Source organism: Polypterus senegalus, chromosome 14, assembly GCF_016835505.1.
Source record: "Polypterus senegalus isolate Bchr_013 chromosome 14, ASM1683550v1, whole genome shotgun sequence".
NCBI classification, from domain to species: Eukaryota; Metazoa; Chordata; class Cladistia; order Polypteriformes; family Polypteridae; genus Polypterus; species Polypterus senegalus.
Window position 1 is genome coordinate 114,084,765 of NC_053167.1, and position 17,970 is coordinate 114,102,734.

The 17,970-nt window shown below is 33.5% G+C and overlaps 1 protein-coding gene across 3 annotated transcripts in view; it reads right to left on the minus strand.

Moving 5' to 3' along the window:
* Window positions 1-17,970, minus strand: part of nek7 (NIMA-related kinase 7) — a 173,342-nt gene that overhangs the window by 23,333 nt on the left and 132,039 nt on the right. For all 3 annotated transcript variants that reach the window (XM_039735003.1, XM_039735002.1, XM_039735004.1), the window contains 2 exons: window positions 16,192-16,299; window positions 4,244-4,338 (listed from right to left, as the gene is read on the minus strand). In XM_039735003.1, the coding sequence (XP_039590937.1) occupies window positions 4,244-4,338; window positions 16,192-16,299 (203 nt within the window). The remainder of the gene's footprint in view (window positions 1-4,243; window positions 4,339-16,191; window positions 16,300-17,970) is intronic.

Below are 17,970 nucleotides of genomic sequence, written 5' to 3' on the forward strand. Positions count from 1 at the left end.
GCTCAATAATGAGCACTTCGAAAAATATATTGTATATATCTGTTGGTACATGCTCATGACTCTCTTAGGCTCCAATTTGACATTCTTGTGATTCAAACCTACTAACTATTCTCCACAGCAGACTAAAACATGTGGCTATCAGTGTTTTATAATGAAAACATTTTTTTTTCCCAAACAGCGTGAGAATGGTATATTTGGGATTTTACATGAACCCTGTTTCTATAACTGTTGCTTGCCTAAAAGTAAGCCTAAGATTCACTCCTCACAGTAAACAATCCAATCATAAAATTTGTCCATATATTTAACATAAACACTGTCTACTTATTTTAGTTACTGCAATTGTCTTGACATTGTATTTGATTAAAATATTACAGCAGAAAAAATAGTTCATATTTTCTGATGCCTTCATTTTTTCAGTGTAGAAAGGAAAAAAAATAGATTTGCTCTTTCCCCAGGCATTTGTGTGCTATTTGGATCTTGTGACTTACTTCTCAATTCTTGTTCTAAAGACCAATAGTAAAAGATGCTGGTTTGTCTGGACCCTTAAAACATAAAAAACAGATCAAAATAATGTGTAAATACCATCATGTAGTATTTTTATGCTGCTGACCTTAAATTAATTTTTCTTTTGGAAAGGTAAATGTGAGAATGTTTGTGTATCAAATAAAAAAAGTCATAATTATTTTATCTACCATCCCTTATGTTAACTTTCACAATATATTTATCAAATAATATTGTCTATCTTTTTAAGAGAATTGTAATATAACTGTAATTAAATATATATTGAGAGAATTAAGCTAGAACTACCATCTTCTTCATACAGCAGCTTTAGATGACTTCCTCTGAAAAATGTGACCTACTATGATTAAAAGAAACACTCTTCTCATACAGACCACATCGTTTAAAATAATCAGGCAATGAAGGCAATGGCTACCAAACAGTAATTTGTTTTGCTTTATAAAAAATCTTGCTTAAATATCTGTAAGGCAAAGTTCTTATCACCTAGTTGCAAGGTCCAAAACATGCAAACAAAGACACATTGACATGAATAAAGGGTAAGCAATTTAACATGATGTTCTCAGACTGTGGGAAGAAACCAGCGTCTCGAAAGGAAGCCCAGATGAGCATGAGGATTTTTGATAAAAAAAGGAATAAATGCTACCTGTTGCACACAGGCAACACAGTAATTTTTACACTTATATAATTCAAAATGTATATATCAAAATATCTTTAACAAATCTGTGCAAAGACATCTAGCAATATAAAAGTAAAAAATGAAAGCATATTGAATATGTACAGCAGGGATGCCACTAAAGATGATTTTGCAAACAATTTGTCAACTACTTTGTTAATTTAAAGTTAATTTTGTACAAATAATTCAAGCAAACATAATACTGCTTGATGTATTTTACGTTTATGAAATAATTTATATATGAAATTTGAAAGAAAAAGACATTAAGTTTTAAGGACAGCTTTTTAGCTCTTTAAATGGAGTGGGGAGATAATGTGTGAGAACAGTATATTTGGGATTTTACATGAACTCACACAAACAAATGTAATTTCTGTCTTAGCTTGAATAAAATACATTTAAAAAAAAATTGTGTTCATTTTTACTCAAAGTCTCATTATATGTACTTAAAAAACTGTCAGATATAAATAGATGCTTGTTCATATCTGTCATAAAGTTTGTTTTTCTAAATCTAAGATGGCTGGCTCAGCTATGGATATTTGCATATAAATGAACCCAACTGAATGCATATTGCATACGATGGCAACTCATGTCTTCTGTAAACAATGTAATAAAACTTTTGTAGCATTAGTATTAAACAATAATATAAATTAAAGTTTTCTTTAATAGTTAATTTTGGCACTGTACGTGCAGTATAGTTTTGCACTTTGTTCCGAAGGGGTAGTGTGCAAAGTAAACATTTTTTTAAATTCCTGGTATTTGTTGTTGCCGCCATCACATTTAAAATATTTATTTAGCCAATTATTTCTGGCAATTCCAATGAATTGATTTTTGAAGAGATGTTTGTGATATTTGATTTCTTACTGTTTACACCATTTCCCATTACATATTTAATATAAAAACAGACATGAGCAGGGCTGACAATACATGTCTAAATCAGTTAATTTGTCTTTACATTTTTAATGTTTTTCAGCAATGTTTCCTTTTTGGAAAACAACCTACTAGACATCTTTGTAAGTAGCCTGTACAACACACAAATTAATTTACTCAGAACAGTTTTTCGGCTAAAAAATGACCCTCTACTTCAGACTTAGGAGAGAGAGGAATGAAATGAAAGAAAAGTTTTCATTACAGAGCATCTGATAGATGGCAGTCAGTATGATCGCACATGTTGCTTTTCCAGTGTACTCATCTGTAGTGTAAGGGAGGTAGCTGGGCACTTTTTAGCCTCTTTTATGCCAACTTTAGACAGAACACTGAAAGAGCCCAGAACCATTTCACTTCAGCAACTGCTTATTTTTATATTTTCAAAATGTGAGAACAGGGTTTCGTTGAACCATGAATTCTGTACAGTTGGCAAAAACTAAATTGCATTACAAAGTGTGTTTCTTTCAAAGTGTGTTGCTCTTCTGCAAACTTTCTTACATCCCCATATTTAAAAAATCACCTTTCTGAGTCAGCCTAATCATTTACTGAAAGTCAGTTATTTAAAATGTAATTACAAGAGAAAAAACCTAAAACAACTTAATAAAGATACCATGTTTATAAAGAATTTTATAGCTGATATGCAGTTTTCTTTTGAATCCACAAGATTGACAGTTAGACAGTCACAAGTAAGGATTAAAATGTAACTCTACCTGAAAAGGATTAAAATGTAACTCTACCTGAACACAAGGTAACACATACATTTAACAGACTATCTGATTGTGTTTACTGTAGTTAGCCTGTGTATTGAAATATTATTTTAATTCAGCGTGCTTACGAGAGATAAAGGTGGTAAGTTGCAAGTGCATACAGCAGATATTCCAAATATATTATTAATCCTATTCAAAGAAATAGGAAGTTTTGATACAGAAATTCTCAATAGAATGGATTTTCCATGTCAATCAGGTTCACACTGCTAAAAAAAGTTACCGTATGTCTAAGTGAGTATAAGTGGGTTATTTAAGTTAAAGTTTAACCCTTATTCGTGAGCTATAGTTAAGAGTGTTTCCTCTTCAGGTTTTACTGCATGTAACAAAGGCTGCTGCAGAATACCATTTGTGTTTTACATAATGAACAAACAACCATCTTGTCAAGTTGTTCTAGAGCAGGGGTCTCCAACTCCAGTCCTGGAGAGCTGCACATTTTTATTCTAACCCTTTTCTTAATTAGTGACCAGATTTTGCTGCTAATTAACCTTTACCTTCATTAGCAACCAAACAATATTAAAACACAAAATGAAGCAGCACATAAACAACAACCTGCGTCCATTACACAATAACTGAAAACAAACAAAGGTGAAGGCCTCAGTAATGTTGATCTGCTCAGGTCCACAAAACATTTTGATGGTGCTTTAAAAAAAATTAACAGTTTTGGAAATGTCTGAATGAGCACCATGGAATTAATTAACTGTTTAATTCGCAACGAGAATTGGCTTCAAGTTAAGAAACCGAATGAAGGTTGGAGTTTTAGGCCCCAACTTAGTTCATCATCTGTTGGCTCACTTCACATCAAATTTACATTTAGGTACCGTTTAAGGAAAAAGAATCAATTCAGCGGTCAGAGTCTCAAGAAAAGTCAATTAAAATAAAAGGAAATAGTTAATTAGCAGAAAAAGCTGGTCACTAATTAAGAAAAGAGTTAGAATGAAAACTTGCAACAACAGTAGCTCTCCAGGACTAGAGTTAGAGACCCCTGTTCTAGAGAAAAATATTCACATTGAGAAGACTTTTGGGTAATAATTGCAGGGACCTCTGAAGAATATGAGAGCTGCCATCATGATTTACGTACTCAAAAACTGCACGGGACATCGTACCATGCCAGTGTACAATGTGGAGGAAGAAGCAGAGATGATTAGATAATTAAGAAGATTTAGCTAGATTAATTTTTGTCAATTATATTGAATAATCATAGCAGTCCTAATTTAGAGTAAATAAAATAGAAAATTTATCAATTGTGTAAAGCACTGCTAAGTTTATTTGTACAATGAACAGCTTATCTTAAAAGTTCATACTACATCTCTGGCAAAAAAAAAAAATCTAACACTTGATTTAGTAAAGTTTTAAAGCTTACCTCATAGAGCAAACAGCCTAGTGACCAGATGTCAGATTTGAAGTTGTACCCGTTTTCATGTATTCTCTCAGGGGACATGTAATAAGGGGTACCAACTAAAACATATAAAAGTAAAAAAAAAAAAAAAAAACATTATCTTTGAAATGTTCAAAGATTAAACATACGTTTGTTGTCATTAAAATTATATGCTTCTAAATCAAAAAAATATTATATAAGCAAAAATTATAGTAATAGCAAATGAGTATCATTTAATTTACCCAAAATACCCCAAACTGTTTCTATAAAAGTTGGTTTCATAAAAACAAGCCTAAGGTTCAAGCCTCACAGTAAACAATCCAATCATAAAATGTGTCTTTATATATTTTATATAAATAACCATCTACTAGTAAGGAGTTATGATCTATTAGATAGATTATTAGTGCTTCCACTAAAGGGAATTTAAGAGTTCAAATGAATGTGTAAACAAGTGGATCCCATTTTTATAATATATAATAAAGGCAGCAGACCCCCGTGACCCTGTGGGTAGGATATAGCGGGTTGGATAATGGATGGATGGATAAAAAAGTTCTGCATGCATGAAAGGTGATCCTGGCCTCAAACATGCAAACCAAGGAACCAAGAAGAATTGTGAAAGTTTGCTGGGCTGGATAGACCAATTTAGGCTTACTTTAATGTTTGCTGCTGCTACTACACGTCTATAGGACTGCTAACTAACTTAATAGTTTTTAAAGTATCAATAAAGAAAGGCACATACTTGAACTCAACATTTTTAAACTTAACTTTTTTTTGTCAAAATCAAAAAATTATTCTTTGTAGTGTACTTTTCTTGCACATTTCTAGGTGCAAGGGGTGCTGAATGGGATATGTTTACTTTAAACTGAATTACCTGAACAGAAACAAAGATGTAGAATAGCAGGTACAGCTACAAAGCATACATGATGCTTTAACTGATCTAATTTAGTAACTAATAAAATAGACACATTATTCATTTTACAGCTTTATAAGGCAAACAGCACCACCTTTCTGTGAAATAAAGTTGCACATAAACTAAAATAAAGATGTGTGTCAGTTTATTTTGATAAATGTTGCGCTTTGTGTACACATATAGCACACTTATTAAAAGTACACTTAATAAAATGTTGTACTATTTCCTCTCTACACAGTAAGTATACACTTTACTTGCCTTTCAATAACAACAGCATGTATAATGCCTTAATTATTAGGAATACCTATCTAGTACTGGGTAGGAAATTTGATCCACAAAAGCTTGAACTCTTCAAGGTATGAATTTAGTTGTCAAAGAAACAAATGAAAGTTGTTTGCCTACTTGACTTCAGAGATTGTCTGAGTGAGCGAAAGAGTTTTAATGCACATTCTAAGTTTCATGCTTTGCTATAAAAATAGGACTGGGAGATGAAAAATAGCCCTTTAAGCTACTAGCCTATTAAGCGGCAACACTAGTAATATTTTAGCTGTGCTGGATATTAGATGCTATTAGATGCTAGAATCAGGACATAAACTAGAGCACAGCTTCTTAGCTATATCCTAATATATAAAATATAGTTGTTAAAGATTATATAGTATGTTAAGACATATATATGCATGTTTTTCCAAAAAAAAAGTAATATAAAATAAATAAATAAACTAAGTAAATACCACCAAAAACACTTTCACTCAATTCAAATGCCAGGAGAAACTAGACAGGCCGCAAGGATGAAATGCTTAATTAAAAATGCTCACCTTAAAAGAAAAAAAACATTTTTTTGTTTTTTTTCCCAAGCAACTTCGTCAAAGTTAAAAATATAGGATAGGAAGGTTCTGCTCCAACAATGATATAACGTAAGTGAATGAAATTTAAAGGTATTAAAGGTCAGTTTTATATTTATCTTTTAATTTTCAAACAATCCTCATTAGCTTTCACCCATCTCATTAACAAGTGCAAAAGTGGCCAAGGTGTTTTTATGCTTGTTTATTTAGAGAAATTAAAGAAACATACTAAACTCACGCTAAATACTTAACTGCACTTTTCCTGAAGATTATATTTCAAACTTTAAGGAGGCAGAATGGACACAAAATTATTACATCTGCAGATTTCCCAAAATTGTTAATTTCAACATTCTTTCAATATAGCTGATGTTGCCTAAAATTAATTTACAGCTTGCAGAAATAAGCAAAGTATATAAAAACCCAACTGAAACAGTTTTATTGCTGTTCCTTACAATTGCATGAATTATTCAAAAAATAAGTGAGTTTATTTACACCCCAGCCAAATTACATATTTTGCTGACATTTAAAGTATAATAATAGTGAATTTAATTTCAACAGCAAACAAACTAAAACAGTGGTGTTTTTAATATGTTAATGCACATTTATGATTTATTTGATAAAGTAAAAAATTTAAAAGGATGGCTTTTTCAATAAGTCTGACGGATTTAATTTCCTCAATAGAAAATGAACACATAACGCCTGTGGTCTATGGTGTAATTATAAAACTAAGAAAGTTAACACTTTATTATAGGACATGAGACTTCTATGTGTCTAGTTAAGTGGGAGCTTAGTATAAAAAGTTTTTATGGGGTTTTAAAAAAACAAAAATCTGCATCAAAATCGGCTCTAAAAAAACCTGATTGCAGCATCCCTAACTAGATGAGCAAGAAAACTGTTAACTTGTACACTGTGCAGGAAGGCAAAGCAAAACATCCAAATGACTGCAAGGAGCCTACAGGCAGGTTTAGCTGAGAATGGAGTGGTGGAGCACTGCTCTACTGTGCATTGTTACTTTCACTGATATGGCCTTCATGAAGGACTATCAGAAGGACGCCTTACCTGTGATCTCATCACAAAAAAATATTAAATATGCAAAATAATGTCTGCATAAGAGAGAGGTACTTTGTAAACAAGTCCTGTGGCGAGATGTAGTTAAAACTGGACTCTTGGGCTGCAGCCACAAAAGGTTTATTTGGAGGAGAAAAAAAAACATTTGAAGAAAATAACATCTTGTCAACTGTTAACTACAGTAATGGATCTACAGTATTATGTTTTGTGGCAGTAGAACAGCTAGTGACCCCAGAAATATTGTGTGCATACAGGGAAGAACTGATTACACTAAATATCACTAAATCCTTGATGAGAATGCCATACAGTAATGAAACTGAATCTGAAGAATGGGCTGATTTCTACAAGACAACAATGCAAAATATATTTCAAAATCTACTGTGAAGTTCCTCAAGAAACACAAGGTAAATGTTTGGAATGGCCATTGCAGTACTCTGACTCAAACATCATTGACAAGGTGTGGATAGATCTTAAACATTCTGTGCATATAAGACAGCCCATGGACAACTCAGATCTAGAAATGATCTACAAAGAAGATTGGGAAACATTTGAAAAACAAGAGTATAAAAATTCTTAGCTGTCTACAAAAAATGTTTGCCAGTTCTGGGCTATCCTGAAGGGAGTGTTACTAAGTACTGGTTTAGTAGGGTGCCCAAAGTTTTACAAATGCCACATTTATTCTTATTCATTTACAGTTTTTCAGCTAATCAAATAGATCATAACTCCTTACTAAGTTTGTTTCCTCTTAAAGATCTATTTACTGTTTTTACTTCAAATGTCAACAAAATATGTAATTTGATTAGGAATGTCCAATCTTGCATGGAACTTATGATACACTAGTGTAAAAATACCCTATTGTACTTAAAAATTTACATCACAGAAAAAACGCATCTGTAGGAAGACACAGATGTCTGAGTCAACAATATCTATATTTAGGTTTAAAATCAAAATTTTCAAAAATAACATGAAACTCTGGGAAAATGATTCAAATGACATGAATTACATATCACTGGAATTTCCAGGGGTAAGATAAAAACACCTGCTGCATTAATGCAACTCCAAAGTGAAAAAACAAGAACATTAATCTGCTATATTACCAAGACAAAGAAAGAAGAAACTGCTTATACATTAAGATGCTTATACAGGAAAATAACAAAATACAGTGATCCCTCGCTATAACGCGCTTAGACTTTCGCGGCTTCACTCCATCGCGGATTTTATATGTAAGGATATCTAAGTATATATCACTGATTTTTCGCTGGTTCACGGATTTCTGCGGACAATGGGTCTTTTAATTTATGGTACATGCTTCCTCAGTTGGTTTGCCCGGTTGATTTCATACAAGGGACGCTACTGGCGGATGGCACGTATTACGTATTAAATAAAACTCCTCAATGATATACGATATGCTTCCTGCATGGTGATTTGCATACTTAAAAGCCCGAACAGCACCTATTGATTTTTAATTGTTTGCTTTTCTTTCTCTGTCTCTCTCTGTGACATTCTCTGCTCCTGACACGCACTCCTTTGAAGAGGAAGATATGTTTGCATTCTTTTAATTGTGAGACACAACTGTCATCTCTGTCTTGACATGGAGCACAGTTTAAACTTTTGAAAAAGAGACAAATGTTTGTTTGCAGTGTTTTAAAGTCCCTGTCTCTACAACCTCCTGTGTTTCTGTGCAAATCTGTGATCCAAGCGTGACAATATAAAAATAATAATATAAACGTATGGTTTTACTTGGATTTTCACCTTTTGCTGGGGGTTCTGGAACGCAACCCCCACGATCGAGGGGATCACTGTATACATTAGCAAAGTTATTTAAATAGTAAAATTATTCTCTGTAAAAAAATATTGCAATATTCTATAATTATTACAACAGCATCAATTAGGTACACAAAAGAAGCAGCAGCACTGGACATAAGGTTTAAAACATCTCTAGACAGGGAGAGTGTCAATTAGCACAGTGAAATGACGGATTCCCGATCAGGATTGCGGGGGTGAATATTGTTTTTTCTTTGCAAGAACTGCTCCACACACAACAAGTGGACATTTGTAACAAACTGCAAAGGCCGTAATAAATGTTTATTTTAAATTATTATGAGTTAGTGAAACTATGTACATTTCTTTATATGTGATATTTTCTTTGATATCTGAGAGTATAGCACTGACTAGTTCTATAGTTGATAATTTTAACAGTTAAGCATTCCAATTTATTGAACTTATAATGCATGGCAAAGCCTTGAAACTCTTAAATGCATTATGCCAACAGCTGCACTGTTAAATGACTGAATGTTCAGTAAAAGAAGTGACATGCCTGTGAAGTGTTTTTCCTAACATTCATAAGTGAATGTGACCCACGTACAACTTCTGTCCAAACAATCTTTGAGAACACAAACTGTCTATCTTCTGCTTAAAGAAATACTCCACCCCAAAATGTATATTTTTAAATGTTACTTGTTTTGAGGTGATTACCAAGAAAAAATATATCTCTTGTTTTCATGGAGAATGGAGATAGAAAAAGAAAAAAAAGTTAGACAGAATGGCACTCTATGGCAACCAAAGCTGGATTATAGCAAACAGTATCAAAAACACCCAAGGAAAAAAATCTTTTTTGTTGCATAATTCACATGTCAATTATCCAGTCACTAGCAAAATACCCGCCGCAGCGGAGATAGTGTGTCAAAGAAGTTATGAAAAGAAAAGGAAACATTTTAAAAATAACGTAACATGATTGTCAATGTAATTGTTTTGTGACTGTTATGAGTGCTGCTGTCATCAAGGATTTGATAATCATTATTTCTTTCAATCAGGTTTGTATTTGGAGGGTGTGTTGTGTTCAAGTTATATTCCGTGTTTGTCAACTGTTGTAAAGATAACCGGTTTCATTCATCGAAGTGTTCACTACCCAAATCGGTACTCGTGAATCTAAGATGTTTAACGGGCATTCCTGGTATTAAGTTGTGGATTTGCCTGCGAATATTTAGCGGCAGCGTGTCAATGAACTTAATTTAAACTTAAGCTTTACACCTTGCTTTCCTATTGATATGTCTACGAAGGCTTGTTCAGATTCAGAGGGTTGTTCCTTTCTTACTGCATCAATAAACAGCTCGTCTTCCTCTTTATCTGAGACATCACACATTGCATGCACGAGTTTACCTTTCCCAGTCCTGCAAACTTTAGCGAAGTGGTTCAATTTACCACATTTTTTCCACTGTCTTTAGCTGGACATTGATTTTTTCCACTGTGTGCTTTGTTTCCGCAGTACCTGCACTTATGAATATGCTTGTATGTGTCACACGCTTCATATTCTTTTGCTGCCTTCTCAATTGTGTAATGCGTTTTTTGTTCAGTGCTCTTTGGAGCTCTTGCTTTTTGTGTGCGTACTGCGTTCACAGTCAGTTCACGTGAGCTGCTCGGAGTACATGCATCGAAGGTTCTCAGCTGTGGTTGTGCTATCTTGTGCGATCTTGTGATGTCCATGGCTTTATTTAATGTTAGCTCAGACCCGGCACTTAAAAGTGTTTCTCGTACTTTCGCTGATTTTGTGCCAAACACTATACTATCCCTGACCATCTCATCTTCGTTTGTATAAGCACAGTCCTTCACCAGCAATTTTAACTCCATCACAAAGTGTTCAAAAGTCTCATTTATATCTTGCGTCTTTCTCACTAAACTTGTATCTCGAAAATCGTATTCGTCTTAGGCATGACAAGCGCCTCGTAGCAGCAGCATGTCTATTGGATTGTTGCGACCAAGCTGCAGGCTATGGCGTATATATGCGTAAGTAGGATTCAGTTATGACCGTTACACGTAGATTTTCGAAATGAAACCTGCTTAACTTTTGTAAGTAAGCTGTAAGGAATGAGCCTGCCAAATTTCAGCCTTCTACCTACACGGGAAGTTGGAGAATTAGTGATGAGTCAGTCAGTCAGTCAGTCAGTGAGGGCTTTGCTTTTTATTAGTATAGATATGTTCACAATATGGAAAACAAATACATTTTTTTGCAAAATAAATGCTTCTGGAAAAATCATAGCTGAGCATAAATAGGAAAAGCAATCTGCCTGGAATTGACCTTTAGAATTGCAGATCTGCCTCTAGTGCTTATTTACTGGTCAACAGTCCTATCCTTAACTTGCAATGTGTACGGAAGACTTTTTACAAAAAAAAAAAAAAATTAGTTTAGATATGTTCACAAAAAATACAAAGATTGTGAATATAAGTGGAAGAGGATGGATGGATGAGTGCATACAGAAATATGTTGATACTATTTAGTCATTACTGTATATTCAGCAGTCTCAGGGCTTAGACCTTTACTGTTTTCACTTTACATGCTTATCATTATCAATAGAAATCATATCATTTTACTTTCATTCAGATGCAAATGACACTTGATGATTTTTTTTTCAGATTATGATATTCCTTCAATAATGTTATTAATTAATTGAGTCAGTGAATTACTAGAATAGCTGGACAATAACTCCTTGCCTTTTGAATGAGGCAGACTACAACAATATCCTATAATTTCTTAACTCAACAGGTTTAAACATCAATTGTACTTAGTCGGCAAGCAAATTAGACATTATCTTTGACACTAACATATTTGCAACACAGGTTACAACACTACCCAAAAACTGAATAAGTTGCATGTCATTGCCTGTGTTGGGTTAATTAGGCAGGAGAGGTGCTTTTTAATTGACTAGTAACAGCTAGAGTTGCCACAAAATAAAAAGGTGGGTTAGTGTTAGAGAGGAGAGGAAAAGAATAACAAGAACACGATGAGAACAAAAGAGCAGTCACTTGTGGGAAGATGGGTTTGGTAAGAAAAATTCAATGGTGAGAGGACAGAACAGGGGGCCATCAGTTCTGCAGAGCTATAACAGCAGACTAAGACCAATGGCTATAGTGTAGGTCCCTGGAAGCAGCTGTATTTGGGTCTACTGACTTACAAAAGAGAGAAAATGAGTATGTTGAGAAGGCTCTGGAACAATACCAAGACAGAAGGATCCAAAGACTAGGAACATCCATTTCAGGGCAAGAGGCCAGGGAGACAGTTTGGGTCTGCAGTGACCGATTGAAGTGGCGGTTCAAGAATGCAGAGGGCTACACCAAAAAATAAAGTCTTAGCAAGATATAAAATACCTCCAAAAGATTTGTTTGGATTTTAACTGTATTTATTTTTAGAAATTTTTGCTATACCTGAAGACACTGGTCTTCAAATGCAAGATTTTATAGAATTATTGATGATTTATGCACTGTTGCATTGTGTCACTTTCTTTTATTTGTAATAAACTTTGTTACACTTTTGAATGAAATTCTTGTCTGGCTCCTCATTCTCCGTGTTCCATTCTGGTCATGAAGTCCCAGAACAGAGGATGGTGCCCATGGCTGTGGGCAATGGGGCATTATGCATCTATAATAATTTCCAAGGACAAATAAAACAGGAGATTGAGCATTTAGCTACAGGGCCCCATAGCTGTGGAACCATTTACCTGTTTGTATAACAGGCTGAAGACTCCTTATTTTTTTGTACTCTTTTCTACTTTTTTCTATTACCTGTGAATATTGCATATTATTATCTCTGTTGTTAGTCATTTGCATAAAACATGTTAAGTATTGCAATAATTAAGAACTGTTACTAACCCTCCTCTATTTGGTTGCACTTCTCAATATAAAGCTACTTTAATGTTGTTAACCTGCCCAGTGAAAAGACACCACAGATTCCAAGAACATTGTAATGCAAGGATAACAAATATTCTGTCATCTTATTAAATGCCCAGCTCAGATTATAGTGTAGAAGGCCAGGAAATGGGTGTTTAGCCAGTTGGTCAAAGTCTCCAGAACTGTCTTTGTCTGAATGTGTCTTTGTGATATAACCCACAAAATGGTCACACAGATACAAAGAGACAAAGAAAACTAAAGGAAAAGGAGTGTGTGCAGTGTGCTGGGAAAAAAAAAAACAATTTTTGTTAGGCAGCGTAATTAATACATCATAGGGACCATTTGCACATACACCCATGCTGACTTGTACCAGGAAAGAGCATGGGAGGTCAAAAAAAAGTTTTGTAGGAAGGTTTACAATGAAATGTAAATCTCAACCTAAAAACAAGAACAAAAATCCAGTGAAAATAATTTCGAAACACAATGTATATATTTATTCATCATAGAGAAAAGCCAAGCAAAATGACACCTTTCATTGGCTAATTAAAAGGATTACAATATGCAAGCTTTTGAGGCAACTCAGGCCTCTTCTTCAGGCTTGCCTCGAAAGCTTGCATATTGTAATCCTTTTAATTAGCCAATGAAAGGTGTCATTTTGCTTGGCTTTTCTCTATATGCATAATGACTAACACGGTACAACAGCCTAGTACTTTATTCATCATAAAAACACTTGTTTTATATGTTTTTATGGTACTTTATATTTTACAATTCAGTTCCAGTTATAGTATGATTGTGCATCCAGCATTCTATTCATACAAATTAAACTTTCACTTGGCATTTGTGGATTCAAACCTGTACTACATCCTCTAGACAGAGAGCAAAAAAACAATCACCAAATTAATGAAATAAAATTCCTTCATCTTATGTGACTAATAGGGCTTTTAGCAGCCTCACTGCACATTAGGACTTCTGCGCATGTATAACCTGGAAAGATAATTGTGGCAATGGTTCCAGTTGCAAACTGCCAATTTATTAAACTAATAATTTCCTTTCATGACTATAAACCTATAACACATGCATTTGTGAAAAAATATAATAATAATTAAGTTTAAATCAGGTAATTGACAGACTCAACGACAGCAAGGTTATATCTCAGCTAACTAATGGAAAGCATATTTGATGCATTTCTATGAGAAGGCAATGGATAAGACAGACCTAAACTACACAAAACAGAAAAATTGGTAAAAGAAAATCTGTATTTTATTTACTATAATATATAATGTGCGGTCAATCAGTTAATTTGGCCATTCATAAAGACTTTAAAGAAAGTAAAGTATTAATAACATAAAGACTTGAATTCTAGCAGAGACAGAGTTCAAGCAGTATACTTTTTATTACCAAAACAGAGAAAGCAAGTAATTGGCAGTGAGTAATGTGCAGGCAGGCAGCTGAAGAAAATCCACAGGGGGCAGGTAAAACACTGAAGTTTGAAGGTTCATAGTTTACCGAAAGCAAAAGTAATTCCTACCAGCAGCTCAAGGAAAGCTTCTGATACATTTGGGGGAAGATAAGAGTGTGAAAGATTGATGATAGGAAAAATACAGACAAATGCTGGCAGTTTACAAAGTTTAGCCCTCCACACAACACCTTAAATGCACTACTGAATTAACTCTCCTGTGGCCAACGAAGCAAAAACAAAAAAAAAAGAAAAAAAACAAACTGCAGGGTCACAAGTATTATTAAATTATATGGTATGCAGTTATGATGGTTTTAGTATAATATCAGCTTTTAGGTTTAACTAAACACACTGAATCGCAACAAAGATATTTCCTTATGTATAAACTAATAGATGTGCATGTATTGAGGTTATGTTTTAATAATGTTTTTATATATATATATATATATATATATATATATATATATATATATATATATATATATATATACACACACACATACATACACACAATGTTTACAAAATTCTATAAAAAATGATATATAAAAAACATTATTGTGATTGCAGTGACACCGTTTCTTTTCTATTTTGAGCATCTGTGACCAAATCATTTTTAATTGTTGTCCTTTTTTTCATTTTTATAATTTAAATGTGAACATGCCCTGACTTGAGACAATAATGCTGTTCAGTTTGTGTCTGCAGGCTACTTAAACACTGGAAATAGAGTTAAAATGATAAGACAGAGCTTCACAACCTAAATATTGACAGGCATATACAAAAGTATCCTAGACTTCTATGCACATACAGTATTCTTGTGCAGGTCTGTCTCATTACAACCAAAACTGTCAGTATTCCCATAGAGAAAAGGGTTAGTCTAGATGCCTACAGGAGCACAAATTCAGACTTTTCATGCCTGATATTAAATTAACCTAATATAAAGAACGCCATGATTTGCAGTTCTCACTAAGAACATTAACTTATTTTAAACAGGAATTTGAGTAATATCCTATCAGATAACTGCACACACTTAGACATTATAAATAGATTTTGTCAACACGTGAAGAAAGGTAACATAACTGCAAATATGTCAGTCTTTATTCCTGTCAGCTATAACCATATATCAAAATTATTTTGCAATATTATTTTTATTTTTTACATTACCTTTTTCTTTTATGGGCTGCTATGTGGTATTAAAAATAGCACCTAACAAGAAGCCACCCACAGAGGGCGCTCTTCAAATCTATCAGCAGAAGCTATCCCTTAAACAGAAAATGCTAATGCAAACTAATGTGAAAAAAGATAAATAAACAACAATAAAAAAGTATTTCCCCTTATTTAGTACTAAACATTGAAAAGAGAGGGCCATGCAAAAACAGAAATGTTTTATTATCTAAACATATATAATTACATAAAAAATTGTGTAACGGAATTATATAATGGAATTATCACATTTAACCCAAATAAAAATGCTACAAATACCATTTAACTGGCCAAGAGGGAGAGAAATATCTTCAACTATGGCAGAAATCAGAACATTCTCATGCATGAATAAAATGTATAGTGGATTATTTTGATGTGTGAAATCTCCATGATTAACACAAAACAAACAGTGCTTGAAATTTAATATAATGTATATTTTACTTTATAAATTGTTTTATTAAAGACAAATATAAAACTCAATTTTATACCCTTAAGGAATATCAGGTCAGCACTGAAAATGATCTTCATGCAGCCCATTTATATCTGTCTGCTTCATTTTATTGTACCATTTTTTGTGTCAATGCTGCTAAACCACTTCATACCCTTCATATACTTCATATATTACATGCTAGACTTGCGAAAAAAGACAAGGTTAAGATAACATGAAAACCCCTAACTACCAATTAAATGTTTATGTACAGTATATTGAACATAAACATATACTTTGTATTTATTTTTCAGTGCTGGGTTTCTTTCTGAACATACAGTTATATTAAAAAAAAAAGTTTTTTCTTACCTAAAGAATGTGCTGCTGTAGTTTTAGAGCTAAAGAATCTTCCAAGACCCAGGTCTCCTAATTTTACAACCCCAGTGGCGGTGATGAAAACATTTGCAGGTTTAATATCTATAAAAAAAGATTAGAAAAATTATGAAAAAAGAGCATGCAAGAGACAAATTGCTAAATAGTCATAAATAACTAATACTATGTCATATAACACTAAAATTTTCATTTTATGAAAAACAATACAGACTGTACATTTTCACCTAGTAATGAAAAAACTCCCATACTGGCACAATGTTCCTTAAAGAATATAACTTAAGGGAACATAAGGATAAAAGTAAAACTATATGCCCTGTAAAACTGTATATTATTTATTTAAATTCAGTCATTGCTATAAACAATGAACAGTGAATTATTTGTGACTATATTAACAAAAAATACAGTCAGTCAGACATTTTCCAACCCGCTATATCCTAACACAGGGTCACGGGGGTCTACTGGAGCCAATCCCACCCAACACAGGGTGCAAGGCAGGAACAAATCCCTGGGTTGGGTGCCAGCTCACTGCAACAAAAATACATATTTAACATTTTACTTGCTTCTTATTATCTAGGATTGCAAGTAATAAATGAATGAAGGAAATAGAAAGAGTAAATTCTTATTTTTGAGGAATTATACTAGAAAAGGTTTAATAATGTTACCTGCTTAAAAGTACTACAACTACATTGACCACCACTTAAAATATAGAATGCAAACAAATGTATGCAATATCATTAACAGAAACATCTAACCATTTCTATTTAAATGTGCATGCATGAAACAGCTAAAATCTATAGTATTTTTAGAACTATTTCTTTTTTACACCCCTATTAGAAATAACTACATCAAGGGATCACCTACAAAACTGCTAAATACTTTAAAGTCAGAGGGAATCTAATACACTTTTCAAAAATATACTCTTATTATCTAGAGAGCGAGAACCAGAGTTTTAAAATGCCACATATTTTACTTAAGGATAGTTTTCTGTATGGGGTGATTTCTGATTGCATGGTAATGGACGTACTAAACAGTTGGTAGTACCACGTGAGCATAAGGAGAAGGTTTCAAAAATTGAAAAGAGTCACGTTTTGGGGGATCACCTCAGCCCGGAAAAGAGGGAACGCATTTCAAAGCACTTTTTTTGGGTGAATGTGGGCCGGGATGTGGAGCGATTTTGTAAGGCCTGTCTTGACTGTCAAACAGTTTCTGCTCGCAGACCTGCCACAGGACCCCTTATACCAGGGGTCCTCAAATCATAGTCCTGGAGGGCTGCAGTCGATGCAGGTTTTTGTTCTAACCCACTTGCTTAATTAGAAAACAATTATTGCCAATAATTTAATTTCATGGCCCATTAGTGCTTTAACTCTGCTATGTCAGGTTATTGTCATATCCTAGATTTTCTTCTCTTTTCTAAGGATATCATCCAAAGGATAAGAAGCTTAAAATGGATGAGTAATTCTCAGTCCTTCACTTTTTTCTCTTCACTTTCCTTCCAAGTATTTAATTAAACCCAATAGTGCATGATAAATACACACGGGTATAAATGGTAACAAGCTAAATGGAGAAATGCTGGTCTCTTTTGTCATTTGCATGTTATTGCTAATTAGGAGCTATTAAAAACCAAGAATACAGCTGCTTAAGACTAAAATAAGCAATAAGGGTTCAAAATCTTAACGAGCAAGACAACTAAAGTGAAGCAGAAGTGTTACTTGAGCAATAAGTGCTTCTTATTAAGCAACTGGGTTGGAACAAAAA